The 23,763-nt window shown below is 41.0% G+C and overlaps 1 protein-coding gene across 3 annotated transcripts in view; it reads right to left on the bottom strand.

Annotated features, from left to right (window-relative positions):
* TTC17 (tetratricopeptide repeat domain 17) overlaps nucleotides 1-23,750 on the bottom strand; it is a 114,471-nt gene extending 90,721 nt beyond the window's left edge. For 2 of the 3 annotated variants that reach the window (XM_020882971.2, XM_020882941.2), the window contains exons 1-2: nucleotides 23,560-23,750; nucleotides 2,138-2,227 (exon numbers count right to left, since the gene is read on the bottom strand). In XM_020882971.2, coding sequence (XP_020738630.2) covers nucleotides 2,138-2,227; nucleotides 23,560-23,718 — 249 coding nt within the window. In that variant the 5' untranslated portion in view covers nucleotides 23,719-23,750. Of the gene's footprint in view, nucleotides 1-2,137; nucleotides 2,228-20,186; nucleotides 20,411-23,559 lie in introns of those variants that run through there. The other variant, XM_020882961.2, reaches the window with a different exon arrangement.
* Nucleotides 23,751-23,763: the final 13 nt, after the last annotated feature.

Here is a 23,763-nt window from a genome sequence, read left to right on the forward strand (position 1 = left end):
TCTCCATCTCTGTCTCTTCCCAGCCACTCCATGACCACCTCCTGGGTCTAACAGTTTTGTAGCTGCTTCCAGGTTCTATCTAGATCCAATGTCCAAAACCAGATCATATAATTTTAGAGTTTCTAACCCAAAGTGATACTTAGCCCTGAAATGGTGTTCAGGAAACTGACGATGCAATTACTGAACCACTAGATGGTTTGGTTCATTTTTTGGTCATTAGGTTTTGTTTTGTCTTCCTGCCTTTTTAAAATTCTTCCCACCAGACTCTTTTCATGCTCCATCTCAGTCTTCCAGCAGTAGTAAATCTGGTTATCTTCCTTTATCTTGCACAGAACACTATTGTTCCCTTTACTCCACAGAGATGAAATGAACATCAGACAGCAGAACCTATTCCTGGTTTTGGAGACCAGCAGGTTTTATAGTTTTAGCTACATTCTCAACTTGGTGTTTTCTATTCCATTTCAAGTTTACGGAGATTGTTTATGTTGTGTTCAGACCTGACTACATTTTACTTTTATTTCTATTTTGTCTTTTAACTGTCATTGTGCAGCAGAAACTAAGTACTATGTATAACCTCATTACATTACCTTAACCAAATATTGGTGGAGTCATTATTTTTCATTTGCATTTACAATGACTTGGTAAATGGCATTTTCCCATTACACATACTCGAAGTCTCTTTCTCTTTATATTAAATAATACTGCCACTTAAAAGATGGATAATCATAAACATATATAATGTTGTCTATGATTCTTAAAAACTATTTTCTGCACCACTGCATCTTTCTGAACCATGTGTTTTAAGCTTGCAAGCATGGAGCCCTATAAATTACGTCTACTGTCTTTCTTAGTATTCATAAAAATCAACATTTCCAAATTTATAAGTGACAAAACTGGTAAGAACAAGGTGAGACACTAGTTTTAAAATGGTGAAGTGCTCAAGTTTTATAAGTATTCCTAAAAGTTTACTACCTACACTAATTGATTAATATGTGCTAAAAGTTCTTCCTTCTTAATTGACAGAAGTTTAAAAAACATATAACTATTACTGTTAATAGATGTACTAGTTTAAATTTATATAAGTGAAGTTTGGAACTTTTATATATCTAGAAGATGAATGGCTACCTGGTTTCATCTCCGGAAACAGCTAGGAGATATACCGTCTGCCTCTGGTTCTGCCGTAACTTGTTTCATAAAATCAGGTAACTCACAGTCTTTAGGTCTAATTATTTCCTTACCTCTGAAATGAAGATGACCTTTATGATTCCTTCTAGCTTTCTAAGACTCTGATTCTACTCTTACTATTCCCAATAATTTTCTAAATCTCATTTTGCAAAATGGGTTACTTTTTCTACAACTTAAAAAAGTTGAATTAAAATTTGAATTCCATTTACACTGTAACTTTTAAGAGGAAGTTTTATGAAAGAAAAAGAAACTATTTTTCAAATAGTTAACACTATCTGCTACTAAGAAAATCAGTTTATGAAAATCAGTGATAGAAACCAAAAGGTCAGGTATTATTAGTGCTAATAAATATCAGATTTTCAAAGTGTGGAAAAGAATCTGAAAAAGAATAAATACATGTATATGTATAACTGGATCACTTTGCTGTACACTTGAAACTAACCCAATATTGTTAATCAACTATACTTCAATATAAAATAAAAATGAAGGAAGAGTTTTCAAGATGCAAAGTGACGAATGCTTTTCACCTCAATCATAAGAACACAAACCACTGAGGTCCTAGTTTTTACTATCTGAAAACTAACAAAATTATATTTTTATGAGGTATTCAAACCACTCTTCTTTTGATATTTTACCCAAACTCTCCTTCCAAGATTATCTTGAGATAATTCCTCTTCATATTTGATGGAAATATTTACACATGGAAATATTGTTCAAGGATATATGAGTCAAGAATGAGGCATAAAACCAAGGTTCCAGTAGTCTATTTCTCTTACTAGTGCTCAAATGGCATTCTGATTTAAAAAAAAAAAAAAGCATGATCTAAAAATAGAATATTCCTGTAAAAGTCAGAAGAATTAAGAAATAATACATTTTAATTCTTCTCTGACCACAGTAGCGCCTGTGAAATGCACCAAGTATCAGCTGCATATCGCTTGCCCAATTGTCTCACCTCCAGTTCTTTGAGGTAGTTAACTGTTGTTTCTTGTCTCATTAATATGACTAAGTCATGGGGATGCTTCAAGTTCATAGGTGAATCCACCTGCAAGCAAGCAAACAGATAAAACTCAGATTTCATTAAAATTTGTTTGGATTAATAAAGTTTTCTCTAATATGCCTTAAATTATTGTTCAATCACCATTACAGTCAGTGTGAGGTGCTCAGTAAATTTAAGGGGTATTTCAAAAGTGATCATGTGTAAATTTCAGCAAAGAGAATGAGAGGTTCAGTAGCTGTCCCTTGAACTCCAACTCAAAAGAGCAAGGTTTTGAAATTAATATCCTGACTTGACTAATAATATAAGAAATATTCAAGAAGAGAAGTATTTGGAAATGACTGATAAAATTCCTTAAAATATATGTTATACCTATAATAACAAAAAAGAGATTGCCTTGTCTTGATAACACATTCTATATCTAAACAAGTATGGCAGGAATAAAAGGAAAAATACGAAAAGCATCTATTCTTACAGGCTATTTGTGAAAGCCATAAATCAGAGATTATGTAAAATAAACTTAGGACTTAAGAGTTTACAATTCAAGTTTCTGAATCATAAACAAGCAACTATGTTGTTGAAGATGTAGGAAGAATGAATCCTTATATGCTGGCAGAAGGCTTATAAACTCATTATTTGGAGGCTCATTTGACAACATGTATCAAAACTTTAAAATTACATACCCTTGATTTAGGAATATAAACTAGGAAACTATCAGTTCAGTTCAGTCGCTCAGTCGTGTCCGACTCTTTGCGACCCCATGAAATGCAGCACGCCAGGCCTCCCTGTCCATCAAGTGGGCAAAGATACATACAAAGATGTTCACTATATTACCTTTAACTGAAAACAAACAAACAAAAAAACTAACCAGACAACAAAAACAAACCTAAGTCCGTCAGTGAGGGAACAGGGAAATCAATTGTCCAATGGAATGGGATACAGAAAAATTAGATCTACTATCATGGAAAGACATTTACAATGTATAATTGACTAAAACAGTGATAGAGAATAAGTAATTTTTTTTTAAGAAATTACATTTTTATAGATTTAGATGTATACATGTCTGATATGCCAAAAACTAAGCTGGTTTACTTTTGGGAAGTAGGATTAAAAAGAAAGGTACATTTATATCTTTTACTTTTTACACTTGTATATTTTTCAATTGTCTATATATGTTTATAACAAGGAAAAAACAACATATATACACATGGGGCTTGCTGAATTTCAGGAAAATCTAAGACAGTGGCCTTGGAACCTAAGAGATAAATGAAGTTCCTGGTATCCCTTAGGGTTAGATTGTCAAATTATGTACTAGCTTTTCAGAAGTTCTACTTTGAGAAGCAACTACATTCGTGCAATCTCTAAGCACTTGACAGCAGCTCATTAATTAATTTCAGAACTAGTTTTTTAAGAGCAAAAGATAGGCTTGCTTAGCCTTTGGCAAATGCAAGCCTATTAAAAAAAAATCAAAGAGAGGGCATGAGAATTTTCTGGTGGTCCAGTGGTTAGGAATCAGTGCTTTCACTGCCGGCGGCACAGGTGCAATCCCTGATTGGGGAATTAAGATCCTACAAACCGCGAAGTATGGCCAACAAATAAATAATAATAAGGAACAAAAATAACATGGAATAAGTCCAATGGTGGCTTTAATAACATGCACAATAGTACTGGGTGATGCTAGGTGACTGCATATAAAATTCATCCACCTTTCTTCATTCTACCGTCTCAGAGATGTCAGAAGAAAAAGAGATGCTAGTCTGGAGTAACTTCCACTCATATTTTCATAGCAATTATCTTAACTATATAATCACCATTATGTAGTTATGGATAATTATCATCTCCCAGGGTCTCTCTTTTATAACTAAATCCCTTCACTGCTTCCCTTGGCTTTCCTACTATATTGGAATTTACATTAAAACTGTACTCTGAATTTAAAAGGCACTAAAAATATAATAGCAAGGCCTATACCTGACCACTTGAGCTGTTAATCTCTATCAAACAATGAAACCTAGCAAAGGCCTACAAGCAAAACGCTAGGTGTTTCTCAATGAGGGGTGGAAGTTTTTGCTTCTCTTACATATTCAACAGTCAAATGCCAGAAGGGCAGGGAAAGCGACTATATTGAATACGACCTGATCTAACTCCAAAGTTCATCAATCTCTTATACAACAATGTAATATATTATTTGTAATATATTACAGCACACCAAAATTTTTACAGGAGAAAATGTAAAAGCGATAGGCAGTGGTCAGAATCAACAGAGCTTTAATAGGAGGTCAAAGGAAGTCTTTACTTTGGAACTATCCAGACCTCGACAGGTACTGATTTAACATACCTCTCTACAAGTATATCTAAATGAGGTTTTTAGGAAAAAAAAAAAATCGGGGGTGGGAGAACGAATGTGGGAGTGTGGCAATCCCATTCCAAGACACCGAACAGTCTATTTATCTGATAATTTGGAGAACTACAAGCAGAATGAAAGAAGAAGACAGATGAATAGAGTATAATTTTAGCTTTAGATTAAAAAGACACAAGAGAACCAGGGCTTTATCGTATTTGAATAGAATGGGTTTGACCAACATTCAACTGTGAACATTTCATTTCCATGAAGCACTGAGTGCAACAAAGATACGGTAGCTAGAGAAGGTACAAAGATAAAATTATTAGCAGAAGGGAATTCACTGACAGCTTGGCAGCTGTGCTTCTCTTTTTGACGTGGCAGCAAATGGCGTGGATCTCTGCCAGATTAGGGTTGATTACAGAAGATTTATAGCCTGACACATATTCTTACTGAGGTACCTTCAAGTTCTTGCATTTTAAGACATTATGCTAACTATCTTTGGCAAATGCCAATCAGCTTGAATTTCTCTCCTTTTGAATATCTCTCCTCCTTAGAAGATTAAGAAAGATTACAACTTTGTAAATGCTACAACATCCATTCAACTAAAAAAAGTTATATTAAGCCTCTATCAACCAGGCCCAATATGAGTCAACATGTGGAGCCTGTACACTCCTATTTTATATACAATTTAAGAAGGAGTGGTAATATCCCTTCAAAACCGTTAGCATTTAGAAGTGGCTGCTATAAGCCCAAGAGCAAAAAAGTGACAAATTACAGAGAGGTATTAATAGATTAAACATGACATAATGCATCCACTAGACTTCAGAGCACTTTATGGTTTTTTTCACAAAAGGACAAACAATCCTACAATTTCCACAGCATAATAAATGATGCTTATAATGACCTGAATTAAAAAGAAAAACGGAAATTATTTTCAATTTGTTATAAATAAGAAGGTGAGAAAGTATGAAATACATTTTAAGGCAAAATTTATTTATTTATTTTTTTTATCCTTGGGTTGGCCGTTTATTTTTTTAAAAAACCCCCCAAACCTGGTTATCTTATTTTCTTCCCTTGTCCATTTTTCTTAACAGAACAAGTTACGAAAAACTGGCGGGGGGTGGGGGTGGGGGGAGAAGGTTATGTTATCTTTGCAGACTGACTGACATATTTGTGGAGGACCCGTGAAGAATAACAATGATTCAAAAGCTCCCAGGTTTACTCCTGAATCAGGCAAAGGGCAAAGGACAACACAAGAAGGAACTTTGTTTACAACAATCTAGTAATGCAACACTGATTATGATGGTACAGTGGTTGCGATTATGTTGACGACAGGATCTTCCTTGCCCAAACAGCAGACACGCTAAAATCACTTGGCTGTTTACAAACTGGAGGAACCAGCGCAAGCGGTCGTCTGAACAGCGGGAACCCGAATGGGTAAGGCTTCTCTGGCGGTAGGACTCCGACACCAGCGGCTCCTGGCCCGGGGCCACCTTCCCTCACTTCAAGTCCTGGTCTTTCGTTTCATCTAAGAGGGCAGAGCGGATCCCCAGCTTTTTCAAGGTCCCTGTTCTGGTGCATCTGAAGAATGTCAGAGCCCCCGTGAACTCGCCATTAAGGTACACTTGCGGGATGGTCGGCCAGTTGGAGCAGTCTTTAATGCCTCCTGGGCCAGGGCAGCCATCTGACGATTCTGTTCAGAGCTGGGCCACGAGGGTTATGGCTTGCCGGAGCTGGGGGTCGTCCAGCACGTTGTAGGCCGCGTAGTCGCGGACGCCCGCAGCCGCAGGATCTGCACCACGGCGTTGCTGAAGCCGCACTGGGGCTGCTCCGGCGTCCCCTTGAAGAAGACCAGCACCTCGTCCTCCTTCACCAACGCGTCCAGGTGCTCCGATGAGCCGCTGCCGCCACCGCCGCCTCCCGGCCCAGGGACCCACTCATCTCGGCATCGACCGCCGGCCTAGGGCAAAATTTAAACTGCAGGGAAAAACTGACCATGTGTTTGGAAATTACCTATCATGGAATTCTGTTCAAAATGATTCATTCTCTTAAGACTTCCAGGTAAACACAGTTTCACTGTTACCACAGCAATTTATTTTAATTAGGAAAATGGCAACCTATATATAACAATCCAATTTTATTTTCCTTTTAATATATTTTATAGTTATATGTATCTAGTTATATAGAACAGCAGTAAATACCTTATTCATTGTCAGGTTCATTTTCATATATTTCATCTGCTGACATCTTTAAGATATTGTTAATTTCTGTATCTCTAATTTGGAATCCTGTCTCTGTGAATTCAATAAAATCACATGGTAATGTCACTATATAAAGGTAATGACTTCACCCCCAAGTGAGATAAAAGATGAACACTGTAAACTTAAAATAACCAACCTAAGGATATAAACACTTTTGAGTTCTACAAAACCAATCACTTTCGAGGCATTCCCTGGCAGTCTAGGGGTTAGGACTCAGCATTCTTACTGCAGGGACCCTGGGTTTGATCCCTGGATCAGCAAGATTCCCTGGAGAAGGGGACAGCAACTCACCCCAGTATTATTGTCTGGAAAATCCCATGGACAGAGGAGCCTGGCGGGCTACAGTTCATGGGGTCACAAAGACAGGACTAAACAACTAACACCTACTTACTTAGGTACATGATATACTGTTGATTGTTTGATGCAAAGTATCTGATACCACATTTGTTAGATTCTCTATCTCCTAAGGCATCATGGCTCCTGATGACCATCTGGAAAAAAGGTAAAGTGGCTAAGCCATCAGGAATCAAGAAAAAATAAGTCTTTGACCCGACCATGACCAGCTTCGTGACGGTTAAGCAAATCACCTTTTCTTTCTCCCGTTTCTTTCTCTATAAACTGAGGGAGCCCAGCCTAATGACTTCTAAAAATTCCTGACATTTTCCAAATCCTACCTCTATAAAAGATTGAACACTATCATTAAAGTATCACTTTTAAACAGCCTAAACCACAGAAGTAATGTGATATTCAAATGAATGACGTCATTCTTTCAGTTTGCTCATACAAACGTGTACTTTCTTTAGGCAGGGCCTATTTCCAAAGACAAAGTCAAGCGCTTCTTTTCAACCGCTAATTTGTCAAATGACCCCAAGGCTCCAGTGAGCAGTGTCTATTTCTGAGCTGCTAAGTTGTTCACTGTATCACAGACAAAGTCAGTCCTCTGTCCTCATGCTGCTTAATTCTAACAAAGTTCCAATTTAAAAATTAGTAACAAAATAATCTTTTTTCTGATTTATAAGCTAAATATATATGGTTCTATAAAAACAGACACATTACAGACAATCTAAAGAAGAAAGTTAGAATTACTTGAACTTTCAACTTCAGATACCTGCTGTCAAATATATTTATCAGGGTAACCTCAGCATTTATATACATATATAGCTATGCATATACTGTTAAAAAAATCAGATAATACATCTACTATATTATAGCCTTTTCCCCTCTGTTCTTCTCTAAATTTTATCAGACTTCTTTCCCAATAAATACAGATTTACATTACCATATTAAGTAGATGACATTTATGTTAAACAATAACAACTGCAACCTGGGCAACAACAACAATTATATTAAAGTCATATACCTAGGTTGCTACTAAAATTTATGCTCTCCTTTTAACAATACTGGGATGAGTATCCTTACACCTAAATTTTTTGAAAGTGAAAGTCACTCAGTCATGTCTGACTCTTTGCAAACCCATGGATTATATGGTCCATGGAATTCTCCAGGCCAGAATGCTGGAGTGGGTGGCCTTTCCCTTCTCCAGGAGATCTTCCCAACCCAGGGATTGAACCCAGTTCTCCCACACTGCAGGTGGATTCTTTACTAGCTGAAACACCAGGGAAGCCCAAGAATACTGGAGTGGGCAGCCTATCCCTTCACCAGCAGATCTTACAGACCCAGGAATCAACCGGGGTCTTCTGCATTGCGGGTGGATTCTTTACTAACTGAGCCACCAGGGAAGCCCCTAAAATTTTTCAAATAGTTATTAAATTGTTTCCTTCCCAGAATGGGGATTGTTAGGTTACAGGGATTGGCTTCTAAAAGTTGTATTTTTTACTAGCTTTTCTCCAGAATAGTTGAATCAGCTGAAATTTATAACAATAGTAACCGAGTTTCTACACACTCAGAAACACAAGAAAAGCATGAATATATTTTAATTTCTTTGTTGGCCATATGTATTTTTGCCTTTTATACAGTTATAAAAAATCTTTCTTTTTTAAAATCCATCTGACAGTTTATACATCACATTTTATGAATGGTGGTTTCTAGCTGGATGATTATTCTCTTCTGGTTTGTGTTTTCTGAGCTTTTCTACAGTGAACACATATACTTAAATTTATAAAGTACTTCTTTTCTTTAAAGAGCTATGAACAGGTCACCTTGTTAAAATGAAACTTTATATAGTGCTATGCAACATGTCTTCTTGTATTAAAAAAAAAAAAACACTGTAATGACAAGTATAAGCTCAGATCTGAAAAATAATCTTCAGCTTTTTCTTATATATTCTCAGAGAAAAAAATTCCTCTCACAGACATGGGGCCAAACACTCAAAAAGACAGTATCTGTTGTATTTTCTTATTCCTTTCCTCAAATTTTTATTCTTATCTCAAATCTAGTTCACTGTCATTTTCAAATGATGGCCTGAGGAGCCCTCACCTCTGTGACCCGTGTGAGGTTCCCGCAGTTGCAAGCACGAGGAGTTCTGGAGGGATGCAATGAGAGAGGCAGAAAAGCCTGTTGCTGGACTTTGCATGCAATTCTCTCTTCAGAATTCAAGTCTAACTATCATGGTCTTTCAGGTCTAGAGAAGTTTAAGTTCACAAAATACCAGTTTAGCCTCAACTCTTAAGAGAGACTTACACAACTTCCTGGCTGTAATAATTGCCAAAAATTATAACATTTTCTAGACCTCTTACTGCAAAAATGTAATTGTATCAGATCAATAAAATGCTACTGTCATGAACTGTCAAGATTCAAAAATAAATTTTTATTAAAGATGACTTTTTTCCCACTCTCAGAGTACTTGTAGAGTATTTTAATAAAAAATTAAAAACCAGCCTCAATTTTATAGAACACCAAGTTACCAAACTAAAATTCAACTTAAATAACTAAAAATGTTGAATCCTGACCATTACATGAATTTTTATGGCCTGATAGCCCTATTTTTTAAAGTTACCCTCAATTAGATTTTACTTTATCATTTTCAGTTCTTGGAAGACATAGTTGTAAATACTTAAACTCACATAAAATAGTCTAGCTATTTAAAGTATTAAATATACAGCTGTAATCTACATCTACATGTCGTTAGAGCATTCATGTCAATCACCATTTTCTCAACTGATTAGCAAGTAACCATTTTTGATGTGAGCAACTAAGAACAACTTCTTATAAGAGCCATCAGCCTAGATTTCCTGCTTTACTTCACCAAAGAATGTACAGACAACATAATGAATGAAGTAGACAACTTACAACCTTACAAGAGAAGAAATGAAACACTGGCTCAGGACACCAGATTCATGAATATTTACTTGTATACTTATGATATTCTTGTAAACACATACAGAAAGAATGTAGCTGTACAGTTAGAGTGGATGCATACCTAACTCAGAAGTGGTTTTTCTTTCCGGCAGAAAATACCAAACACAGAATGATTCAACAAAGATGTCCATGTGCTAATCCCCAGAATATGTGAATATGTTAGGATACAAGGGAATTAAGGTCGCTGATTGAGTTAAGGCTGCTAGTCAGATTACTTTAATTGAGCAAGCCAGAGAGTGTCACCTGGATTATGCAACAGGTGGGCCCAATGTAATTACAGGGTCCTTAAAAGTGGAAGAGGAAGGTCACAGAGACGGATGCAAGGTTGCTGGCTTTGAAGATGCAATAAAATGGGACTGGAAGCTGAGGACTACAGGTGGTTTCCAGAAACTGGAAAAAGCAAGGAAATGAACTTTCCCCTATAACCTCCACAAAGACAGGCAGTGCTGCTGTCCCTTTGATTTTAGCCCAGTGAAACACCTACAGGACTGTGAGATAATAAATCTGTGCCGTTTTAAGCCACTCAATTTGTGGTAATTTTTAATGACAGCAATAGAAAACTCCCACTAGAACCCACTAAGTACCAGACATAACGCCAGGCACTACGGTGATGGAAAAAACATGTGCACCAGAGGGTTGCTGTGGACTGAACTGCGTCCCCCCTCATAAATTCATAGGGAGAAGCCCTAACTCCCAATAAAGCGGTAACCGGAGACTGGACCTTTGGGACGTAATTGGATTTAGATGGCGGGTCACGAGGCTGGGGGCCTTCCCTGATGGCTCAGCGGTAAAGGATTCACCTGTCAATGCAGGAGATTCGGGTTCAATCCCTGGGCTGGGAAAATTCCCTGGAGAAGGAAACGGCAACTCACTCCAGTATTCTTGGCTGGGAAATCCCACGGACAGAGGAGCTCAGCAGGCTACAGTCCACGGGTTGCAAAAGAGTCGAACACCACTGAACAACTCAACGACAACTGAGACTGGGGTCCTCATGATGGGACTGGTGCTCCTGTAAGCTTGAGGAGATACCAGAGAGCTTGCTTTCTCTTTTTCTCTGCCATCAGAGGGAAGAGGAAGATGCAGCTGTTTGCAAGCCAGAAAGAGAGCTCTCACTAGAACCCAACCATGCTGGCCCTCTGATCCTGGATTTCAGCCTTCAGAACTCTGAGAAGATAAACCTTGGTTGTTTAAGCCACCAGTTACGGCATTTTGTTATGGTAGCCCAAGCTAAGACAAGCTGGGAAAAGACTGAGCACGGGAGGAGAAGGCGGCAACAGAGGACAAGAAGTTAGGCAGCATCACCAACTAAACGGACATGAGTCTGAGCAAGCTCTGGGAGAGAGGGAAGGACAGGGAAGCCTGGCGTGCCGCAGTCCATGGGGTCACAAAGAGTCTGACACAACTCAGTGACTGAACAACAAAAAGCTAAGACAGATTTGCCAATCAAATATTGGAAAACTAAAATCAGGGCCAGAAAATAAACCTTAGGAACTTTATCATTTTTCAGATGATGGCAAACTCAATGGCTGGGAAATTACTCTACTTCGTACTAGAAAATGATAGTCTACAAGAGACAATTGAAAAAATTCATCTTGATTATTCATCAAAATAGTGGTAGTATTAACTGTGGGGGAAAATAAGTCAGCTTGACTAATCTCTTTTATTGCAGTCCCAGCAACTGTGAAATAAACATTAATGACAAAGGTTTAATTTTGTCTATGAAGATAAAAATAATTTAACTGAAGGTCCTTTTCTGTTCTTCTTTCCACTGATGGTCACAACACTGTTTAGCTAAAGGCAATGGATAGATTAGAGGTCTTTCACTAGAACTGGATTAGGAAATTTTTTTTGACACTGCTGTCACAGTCCACTAGGAGAACAATTTAGCAAATCTAAGAAAATTAAATATATGCATTTTTAGAACCAGGAAATTCCACTTCATAGAGTTTATCTTACAGATACACTCAATATATGCAGGGAATCATGCAAAGATGAATGTATTTGCATGTTCACCTTCTGCAAGAATGTCTGTAGTAGTAAAAATATGGAAACAATCTAAATGTCCATCATTAGGGAACTGCTTAACACAGAACATCCATACAACCCAATACTACACATGCTTAAGAGAGAAAAGGGTAGCCTTCTATTTCAGATATGGACAGATGTCTAAGTCTTATGAAGTGAATAAAAGAAAAGCTAACAGTGAGACCAAATGTTTCTAGTCTCGTATTTTTTTTAAAAACAATGTGTTTGCAAATGCACAGAAACTTTAGGGAAGAATACACAAACAATTCTAGTTGTTTCCAGAAGAGAGACTATGGGTAGTTATGAAATTTTAACTTTTCACTTTATAACATATAGTGCGAAAAACTTTCAATTATCACAGTCTTTAATTCAATTTTAAAACTAAAAAAATTTAAACAAAATTTAAAATTTTGATGAGCATTTGTTTTACAAATAAAACTACAGAAACATTTTTCTTTATGTTAGTAGCAATGTTTAGCGCTGTAGAAAAGAGAAGAGGGTTTAGAATCTGATCTGAGCTTGAGTTCACACTCTGCCACTTCCCACCTGCATGGCCTCACGCAAATAATTTAACCACATTCTGTCTAAATTTCCTTAACAGAAGCACAGTACCACATTTTCCTGAGTCTGTATAATGATAAAATGAGATAATGAGCATGAAAACATTTGGTAAAGGGTTCCGTGAATTACAGACATTAAATGGCTGTTATTACAATGAAAGTTACCTGTTGATATCCTAAATTAAGAGTCACTTCCATGTATGACGGTATAAAACGCAAACTCCATTAAGACAGGGACTTTATCTCCCTCACAGCTATATTTCAAGTACCTAACACAAAAAGCATCCAAGCATGTGTTGAACGGGTGACCCAAACGTGCCAAAAGCAGTAATGGACACACAAAAAGCACCCGGCAAATACTTGCTCCAATAAAAACTTTCCTGACTCCAACTGACCACTTTTGTCATGGACTACTCTCTTGGGTTCTACTAAAGATTAACTACCCATCTCAACTCCCTACCAAGCAATCAGACTGAAGGTGGAAAGGCTTGACCTTTGGGGGCAGGGCCTCTTGCCAGTCACCTGATTTTAACTGAAATAACTAAGTTCCTCAGAGAGAAAATGAAGGCTGAAAACGTTAGTAAATATATAAGTGAGTTCTTTTCAAAAGTTAGACTCATGAAGTAGTTACTACTGACTAAACAAACATGGGAAGCACAACAGTGTGAATTCCTAATAGTATGTCTTGAAAGCAAAGTATAAAGTGACTTACCTAAACTTATACAATATTCAATTAACTTAAATAATGTCGCAGGGGCTTCCCCAACGGCTCAGGGTACAGTAAAGAATCTGCCTGCAGTGCAGGAGACCCAGGTTTGACCCCTGAGCTGGGAAGGTCCTCTGGAGGAGGAAACGGCAACCCAGCTCAGTATTCTTGCCTGAAAAATCCCATGGACAGAGGAGCTTGGCAGGCTACCTTCTGCAGAGCTGCAAGAGGCTAGACATGACTGAGCAACTATGCACACACACAAATGTCACAATCTCAAATATGAGTTCTTCGAGTGTATCATAAGGTTGGAGAAGTACAATATCCAAAATAGCCAACAGGAAAGTAGATTATCTGAGGCATCATTTTACAATTCTGGGTTAGAGATACCATGTGCTTAAAAAATTCTTAGGCTGTCCAGACCTTTCACAAGTAATGGAGAGAATGAGTGAATTAGCTTGCTTCTGTTACAGTAAATGCACCTCCCTCCTCCAGACTATTAACGCAACGGTGGCCCTTCAGTATGTCAATATGAGATGCAAGAGCTATATAGGAGTAATTACTGCTTGCACACACAGACATGCATATACTCTCTCTTTCACTTCTTCAGTGTTTCCTGAGTGTGCATCACGAGTCAGGGCCCTGTTTTAAGCACTGCGTTACTTTACTGAACAAAGCTGTTGCCTTCATAGAGCTTATTATGTTCTTGTTGAAGACAAGCAATAAAGTATATGTTACAACACAGTGCCAGTGATAAATATTACGAAGAAACGTAAAGAAGACAGAGTGATGGAAAGAGATGCTGTTTTAGACAGTTTGGTCAGAAATGGGTGACATGAGAACAGAGGCCTGAAAGGAGAGAAAGGATGAGCCATGCCGATGTCTACAGAAAAATGTTTCAGGTAGAAGAAGGAGCAGAGGCAAAGGCCTTGGCCAACCCGAAACAAGTGAACTTGGTACTCTGAGAACCACCTGAAGTCCAGTATGACCGAAACACGGCACACAAGGAGAGCAGCATCAGGGCAGAGAGGCGGCCAGGAGCCAGGGCCTAGGTCCTGCGGGCCTGCAGGCCCTGCTGAGAACTAGGTTTTACTGTTTAAGTGTGACGGGAAACCACTGAATATTTTCTGAGACTCTTTGCTTCCCTTCCCCCAAGGCCCCTCAAGGAGTGGCATGACCAAAACTTGCTTTTTTAAGAGATCACTTTGGTTGCTCCGGGGAGAACAGACTCTATGGAGCGAACAGAGAAACAAGGAGACCCATCAGGCGGTCACTGCAGAGGTTCAGCAGAGAGGACAAAGGTCTGCACCAGGCCTGTGAACGCAGAGGTGGGGCCATCCGGCAGGACTCAGGATGCGCTTCAGGAGCTGACAGGTTGCTGACAGGCTGGGCATGAGATGTGAGAGAAGAGAGTTAAGGACAATACCAAGATTTGGGAGCATGAACCATTTGGTAACAGGTGTGGTGGGGCAGGAAATCATGAGTTCAATTCAGGACTGGGCACACGCGTGGTGTCTATTCGCCCGTCGGGTGGAGAGGCTGAGTAGGCAGTTGGCTGCACGGACCTGGAGTTCAGGGAGAGACTGCAGACAGGGTCCGGGGACTGCAGATGTAACACTGTACGCCACGGGACGGCATCAGATCGTCTGGTGGGCACACGCGCAGAGGGAAGAAATGGGGCACCCCAATATTTAAGACTAACAAACCAGAAAGGAATTCAGCAGAAAAGAATAAGCGCTTGTGGCGGGGATTCAGAAGGAAAACCAGGAATATACGTTCTGAAAGTCACGTAAAAAAAACAGTTTGATGAAGTCTGAGGACAAGTGCTGGGCTGCTAAGAGGTTGAGAAAGACGCCTTTGAACTGAGCACTGACTGTGGCAATATGGAAGGCCCTGGGAATTCCGACAAGAGTGGTGGGGATGAAGGACCGACTGGGAGGGGCTTAGAAGAGGCCCATATGAAGAGGAGGGGACAAGTCTGCTGGCAGAGGGAGTCCCCTTGCTGCTGCCAGCGTGGAGCACAGCTGAGATGCAGGCCCTGCCCGCACCCAGCTCCCTCCACCGTGGAGTGCAAAGCTGTTCTAATTTTTGCCCTGGCCTGCTGGCAAGTCCTCTTATTTCTGGCTGTCAGAGTGCCTTCTGTTCACTTCCACCAGCGCTGCTTCTCAACTGCAACAACTGCTGACCCCACGGCTGATCTAACCCGTCCTCAACAGTGCAGCTGCCAGTTCCCATCTACTTCGCCTCAGCCCTTTCCAATTCTTTTTCTGCTTTTCTTGTTTATCAAGTTTCCTGCCACTTCTTCCTACTTTTAATGACTGAGCAAGTGCTGACCTTTCAGATGTCATGTCAGTGATGAGTGGATGACTTCTCTTGCACACACAGCCTGACCCCAACAGAGAGGCAGGAGCAATCTCTGAAATTATGGATCTCACCTGTGTACAGCAGGTCTCTGAAGGCCTCAGGGCTGACGCGTTGATGGGTTACTCGGAGATTTAAAGCTCACCTGGGAGGTGTGAGGCTTCCTTTAGGCTAGTCCCCAGATGATTACCACACTAGTGAGTATTGTGAGGCTTCATTCATACAGTGGTAAATATCTAAGAAGTAGGAACCACTTCTCATGCTTCCTTACATCATCCATTCAACAGATACTACTGCAGCCTCTGTGATGACACAGTGTCAGAGATACTGGAGTTGCAGAGAAGATGAATACAGCTCCTCCCTTCATGGAGCATACAGTAGTCTAGTAGGACATTTACAAAAGTGAACAGACAAAACACGGCAGGGCAGATGCTTTCACAAGGGAATGCAGGATGCTCTGAAAACACCTTGAGAGAACAGCTTACTCCAATCTGCACATCACAGCAGCATCCCTAAGAAATTGATGTTTAAGTTATGAAGAGTGTGAGTTAGGGGGACTGAGACATTTGCGGGGAAGACCACGTACAAAGACCCAGAAGCAAGAGTATTTGGGAATGCTGACAAAACAGCTCAGCACGGCTAAGTGTGTTATGCGTGTACCTCTGGAAGTGAGAGTGGGGCCCTCAAGGATGAGCAGAGACAGGCGAGACAGAAGGAAAGGCCAGACCTCAAGACACGTTAGCGAACCTGAACCATATTCTGTGGTATGTACTCATCTGTTTTAAAGGTGTTTTTTCTTGGGGAGTAATAATAAGTAGAGGTAGGAGGGCTTCATTTTGTGACTTTATATGCTCCCATAGTGTTGGGCATTTATTTTTACAATGCCACACATCAATTTTGTAACTCGAATTTTTAAACAAACAAACAAAAAACAAAGAAGGTTGGAGTGGGTTTCCAGTTCCTTCTCCAGGGGATCTTTCCGACTCAGGGATCAAACCAGGTCTCCCGCGTTGTAGCAGACATCTTACCACCTGAGCCACCAAGGAAGTCCAAGGCTTTAAAAGATTTTTCTAATTGCATTGTGGGGAAAACAGACTGGGAGCAGGACACGCCTGGAAGCAGGGAGAACAGCTGGGAAGTTACAGCAATTGATCAGGCAGCGAGAATCAGAGCAACGGTAGTGGCTATGGAAAGAATCAGGATATGATTAGAAAACAGAATTGAAAAATGCTGGTAAGAAAGAGGGAGAAATTGAAAAGGACGACTAGACAAATACTACTTATTTGTCCAATGGGAGCAGTGGTAGTGGTAGATGGTGAATGCAGCATCTTTCATTAAGTTTGGGAAAACAGAGCATCACACAGGTGTAGGTGTAAAACAGTTTAGATTTGGGAACAATAAGCTTGAACTGCATAGAGGACATTCAACATGGAGTTAACACAGAAGTCTTGAATTTTTAACTCTGGAGAAGAAAATCTAGTTGTAGAAAGAAATGTAGATATCCCCAGCATATATATGGCAACTGAAGTACTAGGAAAGGACGAGATTGCCCAGGTATATGCCAAGAGTAAAAGAGAAGCCTGCAAAATAAGGCAAAGGAAGAGCAAGATCTAAAACTGAATTTCTCATAATGTTTGGTGACCCATCTGCACCATAACCTCCTGAGAAGTTTGATTAAAATGTAAAGATCTTGGCTTCACCATCAACCTACTGAATCAGACACTCTCAGCAACCTGGGAATCAGCATCCTAAGCAGGCACCTCGGATTATTTCTGTGCATAGTCAAGTTTGAAAGCCATGGATCTAGACGATAAGCAGAGGTAGAAGAGCCCCCTGCTCCCCAAAAAATGGCTCAAGAAGGAGGTGTGCTCTGCTCACCTCCAAGAAAAAATGAGAATTGTAGCCAGTGAAAAAGGACATACCCTTCAAAGCACTGTGGGCTGATGAAAAAAGGAAGCTGCCAATAAGTATTTGTTCAATAAATAACTGGGAGAAGTACTTAAAGCTATGACCAACCTAGACAGCATATTAAAAAGCAGAGACATTACTTTGCCAACAAAGGTCCATCTAGTCAAGGCTATGGTTTTTCCAGTGGTCATGTATGGATGTGAGAGTTGGACTGTGAAGAAAAGCTGAGCGCCAAAGAATTGAGGCATTTCAACTGTGGTGTTGGAGAAGACTCTTGAGAGCCCCTTGGACTGCAGGGAGATCCAACCAGTCCATCCTAAAGGAAATCAGTCCTGAATATTCATTGGAAGGATCGATGCTGAAGCTGAAGCTCCAATACTTTGGCCACCTGATGCAAAGAACTGACTCATTGTAAAAGATCCTGATGCTGGGAAAGATTAAGGCAGGACGAGAAGGGGAACGACAGAGGATGAGATGGTCGGATGGCTTTACCAACTAGATGGACATGAGTTTAAGTAAGCTCCGGGGGTTGGTGATGGACAGGGAAGGCTGGCGTGCTGCAATCCATGGGGTCGCAAAGAGTCGGACATGACTGAGCGACTGAACTGAACTTAGAGCTATAATTTATCTCTGTATATTTCCAAGATATAACTACTCTCCCGTATAAACACAGTTAACACTTGGGCAACTTGTAAGAAGAAAAATAATAGTGGGAAATAGCTTTAAAAAATGGATTGAATAAGAGTCACTTTGATGTCAATATCAAGGACAAATTCCGAAGGTCTGGCAGGTGCCTGGCTAGTTAGTAACTAACCAGCATGACCTCTAGGTCCAAGTAAACCCCTGACGTTAAAGACACGGAAAACAGTGCTCTACGGCAAAAAGATGGGTTCCATTTTGAAAAGCATTGAAATGAAGTTGTTAGCTCCACAGTACAGATGCTGTGTACTCAACAGATGCTCTCTCCCAGATTAACCAAATCACTTAACATGAGACCAAAATTAAACCACTCCTTCACTTACAAGCTAGTAAAGATCAGTAAATATTTAGCCAGTTTGTCCAACTAAATATAATAGCTCTTCCTTAGGTTATAATGGAGTTGCTGAAATAGTTGCTCATCAGCTGTTCTTTGCCAAGTTTGCTAAGCTTCAGAGCATTCATTTTATAGGAAGCCTTATTTGTTCTGAGCAGTTAAAATGATCTGAACTCTGAAGACAGCCCCTTGATAAGAGGCAGAATGATTAAGTGACCCCAAATTAACTCACACCTATTTGGGAACCTTCTCCATTCACCCACCCCCAATTTGAAGTTATCATAAAACATTCTGCAAAGGTAAAGCAAACTGGAAAAGAGAAGACATTTACTTCATTTGCTTTTATTTTTCTTTATATTCCTTCCTTTGTAGGTGTTACAAAGGTTGCTGCTGCTGCTGCTGCTTTAAGTCGCTTCAGTCGTGTCCGACTCTGTGAGACCCCATAGATGGCAGCCCATCAGGCTCCTCCGTCCCTGGGATTCTCCAGGCAAGAACACTGGAGTGGGTTGCCATTTCCTCCTCCAATGCAGGAAAGTGAAAAGTGAAAGTGAAGTCGCTCAGTCGTGCCTGACTCTCAGCGACCCCATGGACTACAGCCTACCAGGCTGCTCCATCCATGGGATTTTCCAGGCAAGAGTATTGGAGTGGGGTGCCATTGCCTTCTCCTTACAAAGGTTAAGAGAAACCAAACCACTTCAAACTGCATAAACTGTTTACTTTCATGTTACCACAAATAAATACATCTTTACTTCTTGCTACCACTAAATGCCATTCAATAATGTCTTTGGGTGACTTTCCTAGGAGTTGTACCATGTGTTGCTTAAGAATTTTTTCCAAATTTAAAATGCCAAGGATTGATGGTCTAAATTTTTAAGTTTTTAGACTTCTATTTACGAAGATGCCATCAGAGGTAATAAACCCTGTGCTAGAAGTTCAAATTCTTGATTCAATAAATCCACAACTAACTGGTAACATTTCAAAAGTTGATCTGTAAGCTGCTAATTTGGAAAATAAAGCAAAAATTTTTCCAAAGAAGTGATATGACAGGTGTGTGTGTGTGCGCGCGCGCACTCAGTTGCGTCCGACTCTTTGCAACCCCATGGACAGCAGCATGCCAGGCTCCTCTGTCCATCGAACCTTCCAGGCAAGAATACTGGAGTAGATTGCCACTTCCTACTCCAGGGGATCTTCCTGACCCAGGGGTCGAACCCCAGAGGTTCTTAGGCTAATTCACAACAGTTTATGTCACCTTCAATGCTGGTGAATTGCTAGACACTTTTGATTAAAAAAGAAAATAGGTCTCCATATTAGTAATTAAACAAAAAGAATTGTCAAAATGAAACAAACGAAAAATTTATCTTGAAGTCTTATAAAAGATCCACTGGCCTGATTACACTGGAGATCCTCCTAGTAACTAGATAATAAAATCTCACACCTCAAGCCCATAGATCACAAGTTAAGGACTCCTGCTTAAAAAAAGTGAGAGGATCTTACCAGTTTTCAGGTACAGGGACATTAGGAGTTCAGAAGTATGCCAAGGCCCAGAGGCTGGAGAAAGCACAGAGCTGGAGAGGAGGGGCCTTTTCTTAGAAGTCCTCTGACTGCAGCGGGAAATGGACTTAGTACTGGAGCATTCTCTCCACATCCCAGCTCCAGCATCCCCAGGACAATGCTCCTCGGAGTTCAGTGGCTCAGCAAACACAAGAGCCTAAAAACATGGGTGGTGTGCTTCCCAGACAGAGTGGGGACTGTGGAAAGGAACAATTCCCTGAGTTGCCATGCTAAGTACTAGACACCCACTACCGCCAGAAGCAGTCCCAGCTTTGACCGTTAAGAAGTCTAATGTTCGCTTCCTTGCCCTGACTGAAAGACCCATTTCAACCCCTCTACAGATTCAGGCCTTCCAATATATACAGCAGGTTTACAAGTCTGCAACTCATGGGTGTCTATCTTTATCATCTAAGGCTTGAAACAGAAAAGCCAAAATCAATGTTATCTTCTTCTGGGAAATACTGCTTACTGTACTTAAAACTAACTATAATGATGGAAAATGTTCCTATCTAAGTCTGTATTTTGGGCAGTTCAGATTTTTAATTGATAAGCACTTCACATTCACTCTTAAAACAATGACCTATTATACCTAATCTGGATAGGTTTAAATATTGGGTGAAGAGTTTCAAAAGGTATTTGCAAAGGTCTGTTATTTCAGTTTGCCCTTAACCCTTTCCCTAACATTAGGCAACTTTAAAAATGCAATCACGGGGTTACCTGGTGGCCTTGTGCTTAGGATTTTGAGCTTTCACTGCTGTAGCCGGGGTTCAGTCCCTGGTCAGGGAACTGAGATCCAGGAAGCTGCGCAGGACAGCCAAAATAAACAAATAAAAATGAAATCATACCACTGCTCTCAGAAAATAAACCAAAACCAAATAGCAACGAGCTTGGCATTTCTGGTAAGACACAACATATATACTAAATTAGTTATGTTACTGAAAGTATGAACAGACCTGAAAAAGTGCAAGTTGCTCAGTCATGTCCCAACTCTGCGATCCCATGGACTAGTCCATGGAATTCTCCAGGCCAGAATACTGGAGTGGGTAAGCCGTTCCCTTCTCCAGGGGATCTTCCCAGCCCAGGAATGGAACCGAGGTCTCCCACATCTGCAATATATGCAAATTAATGTACTAAAGAAATCTTTCAATTCTTTGATAAATATATCCAGATGTGATAATTAATCAAAATCTAAATTGAGGTTTTGATTCTCCAGCATTCAAATTACGGCCAGAAAAGACAGCGTGGGTAATGCATGCATAACTATCAGAGTGGAACTCAGAGGCTGACCCTGATGTTCAACTCTCGCACTTTATTTACATGGGCTTTCCCCTCAGATTAAATCCAACTTCCCTTCCCTAGCCTCTTACTGTTACACTGTAGTCACCAACTTTACTTCTGGTATAAAATTTTGCAGTTGCCTGAACTTAACACGGTAAATGTTATTTAGCAAAGTACTGGACAATTCACTGAAGAGGATCACTAAACAAAGGTGTATATAGTAAAGAAATCTTGCTTTCCTAACTTTAGGCCTAACTACCAACTGTAGGGGTGACTTGGAAGAGGCCCAGACGATTCTGTAGATTTCTCAAGCAAGTTTCTAGTAACTCCCACCTTTCCCCACCAAAACATATGTACCCGATGTACAAAAAGAAAGGCTGTGTTGAAGAAACAAAAACCAAATCAGAATCAACTTTCCCACTGCAATGTTCAGCACATACTACATTTCTACCAGCTTTCACTTTTCAGACAAGCCAGTTTCTCAACTGAACAGCAAGACATCAAAAGGGGAAGGAGAAGTCGGTGTCAGGGGGTATAAATAGCTGTGGCCAAAAACAATACTGCAAAAGAGCCATAAGAGGGCTCCCCCAAAAGCAGCATGAGTGACTTAATTCCACATCCCCCTCCACCAGGGCCTCAGGGAAAACCATTACTAGGAGACAGAAGGACAGAAGCAACCAGAACTCACAGAAAACATTTCCAATCTTCTGTCAGAAATTAATTTGTAAGTGCTGTCTAGGGTGTCTGAAACACACATACGTATTTTAAATCTCACTTGGTATGGCCATGGAAAGGAAATTTTTTCTAATGCAATAACTTGGGTATAGAGAACCTGCCACGCAGTATAAAGAAGTCAGTCTTTTCTCAGATATACACTGAAAGCCACTCACCAAAACCAACACTGACTTTTAAGCTGCTTTATTCATTCATTATATTTAAGACAAAATTTGCCATCACATGGTGGCTCTGAATGTGAACCTCAGTTTACACAAACGCAAGCCTGGCACTGTGCTCCTATCACCAAGCATTACATACAACCCGCGACTTTCACAGGACAATGGTTAATACATTTCGGACCAGCGGACCAAATGAAATTGCATGGGGCACACACATCACTCTGTAAATGTTCCCTGGACTTTACAGGACTGCGCTCAAGTGCTGGAAGTCATTAAATGTACCGAGTTTCTGCAGCAGAATACACACTCATGCATTCTTCAAGCATCAGCAGCATTCACAAAATACAGGCCATCAGAAAGTTACGTAAGAAAAGCAGCCTCTCCTTTGAGTAATTCATTCAACCTTCCAAGAAATCACATATCCTCCTTGTGGGGCTGGGTCAAAGGTACTAGGAAAGAAACTGGGCGAAGAACACTGGGAAACCAGGGCAGTTTACGGCTGCAAAGATGCACGCAACGCCACCAGAGGCATCCTCAAGCATTCCTTTGCAAACAGAGGGTGCGTGCGGTTTGTAATGAGCCCCTGCTGACCTGGGTAACGGTCCCAGCTGAAACACCCCAGCCTGACACGAACGCCAGCATGTGGGAGAGGAGACTGGGGGAAGCAGCATTAGCTGCCACACTGCCTAGGGGGGCCGAAGCTGTCACCTCCTTGGGATCGCGCACAGCCGGGCGCTGCCACCTGCTTTCTACTTCCTTGGGGAGGGTTGGTGACGCGTGGGCCCGAGAGGCACCAGGGAAGAAATAATGAATCCGGTTTCTAAAGCCAGGGCACCAGAAAAGGTCCCCAGGGCCCGATCCCCTCACCACTGGGCAACTCTCCCAGAGCGGCGCGCGACCCCAGGGATGGAAGGAAGCCTGAGAACTTGCAGACGGCAGAGGCCAGAGTCAGTCCACTAGCGGGGAATGGGTGGGTCAGGGCGCGGGGGTCGCCCGAACCCCGACACCGGGACCGCGGGAAAGTAAGCTGGGGGCGGAGCCGCGCGGAGCCAAATAGCCAGGGGCCAGGCCGGTCTGGGGAATCTTTCCCCCCAGGGCGAGGGCGGGCGCGGGCGGGCGGAGAGGGGCACCCTGGCCGCTACCTGCTGCTGGATCTTCCCGTCCTCCGTGACGACCCAGTGCGTGGTGGCGAAGGCCCCTCGAGCTGCCACACTCAGCAAGGCGGAAAGGCTGAGGAACCAGCCTGGACTGGAGCACGGCGGCAGCTCGCACCGGCCGCGGACCCCTACTGCCACCGCCATCTTGCCCCCCCCCGGGCCCGGCGACTCGCACCGGAAGCGGAAGTG

This window comes from Odocoileus virginianus, chromosome 10, assembly GCF_023699985.2.
Source record: "Odocoileus virginianus isolate 20LAN1187 ecotype Illinois chromosome 10, Ovbor_1.2, whole genome shotgun sequence".
NCBI classification, from domain to species: Eukaryota; Metazoa; Chordata; class Mammalia; order Artiodactyla; family Cervidae; genus Odocoileus; species Odocoileus virginianus.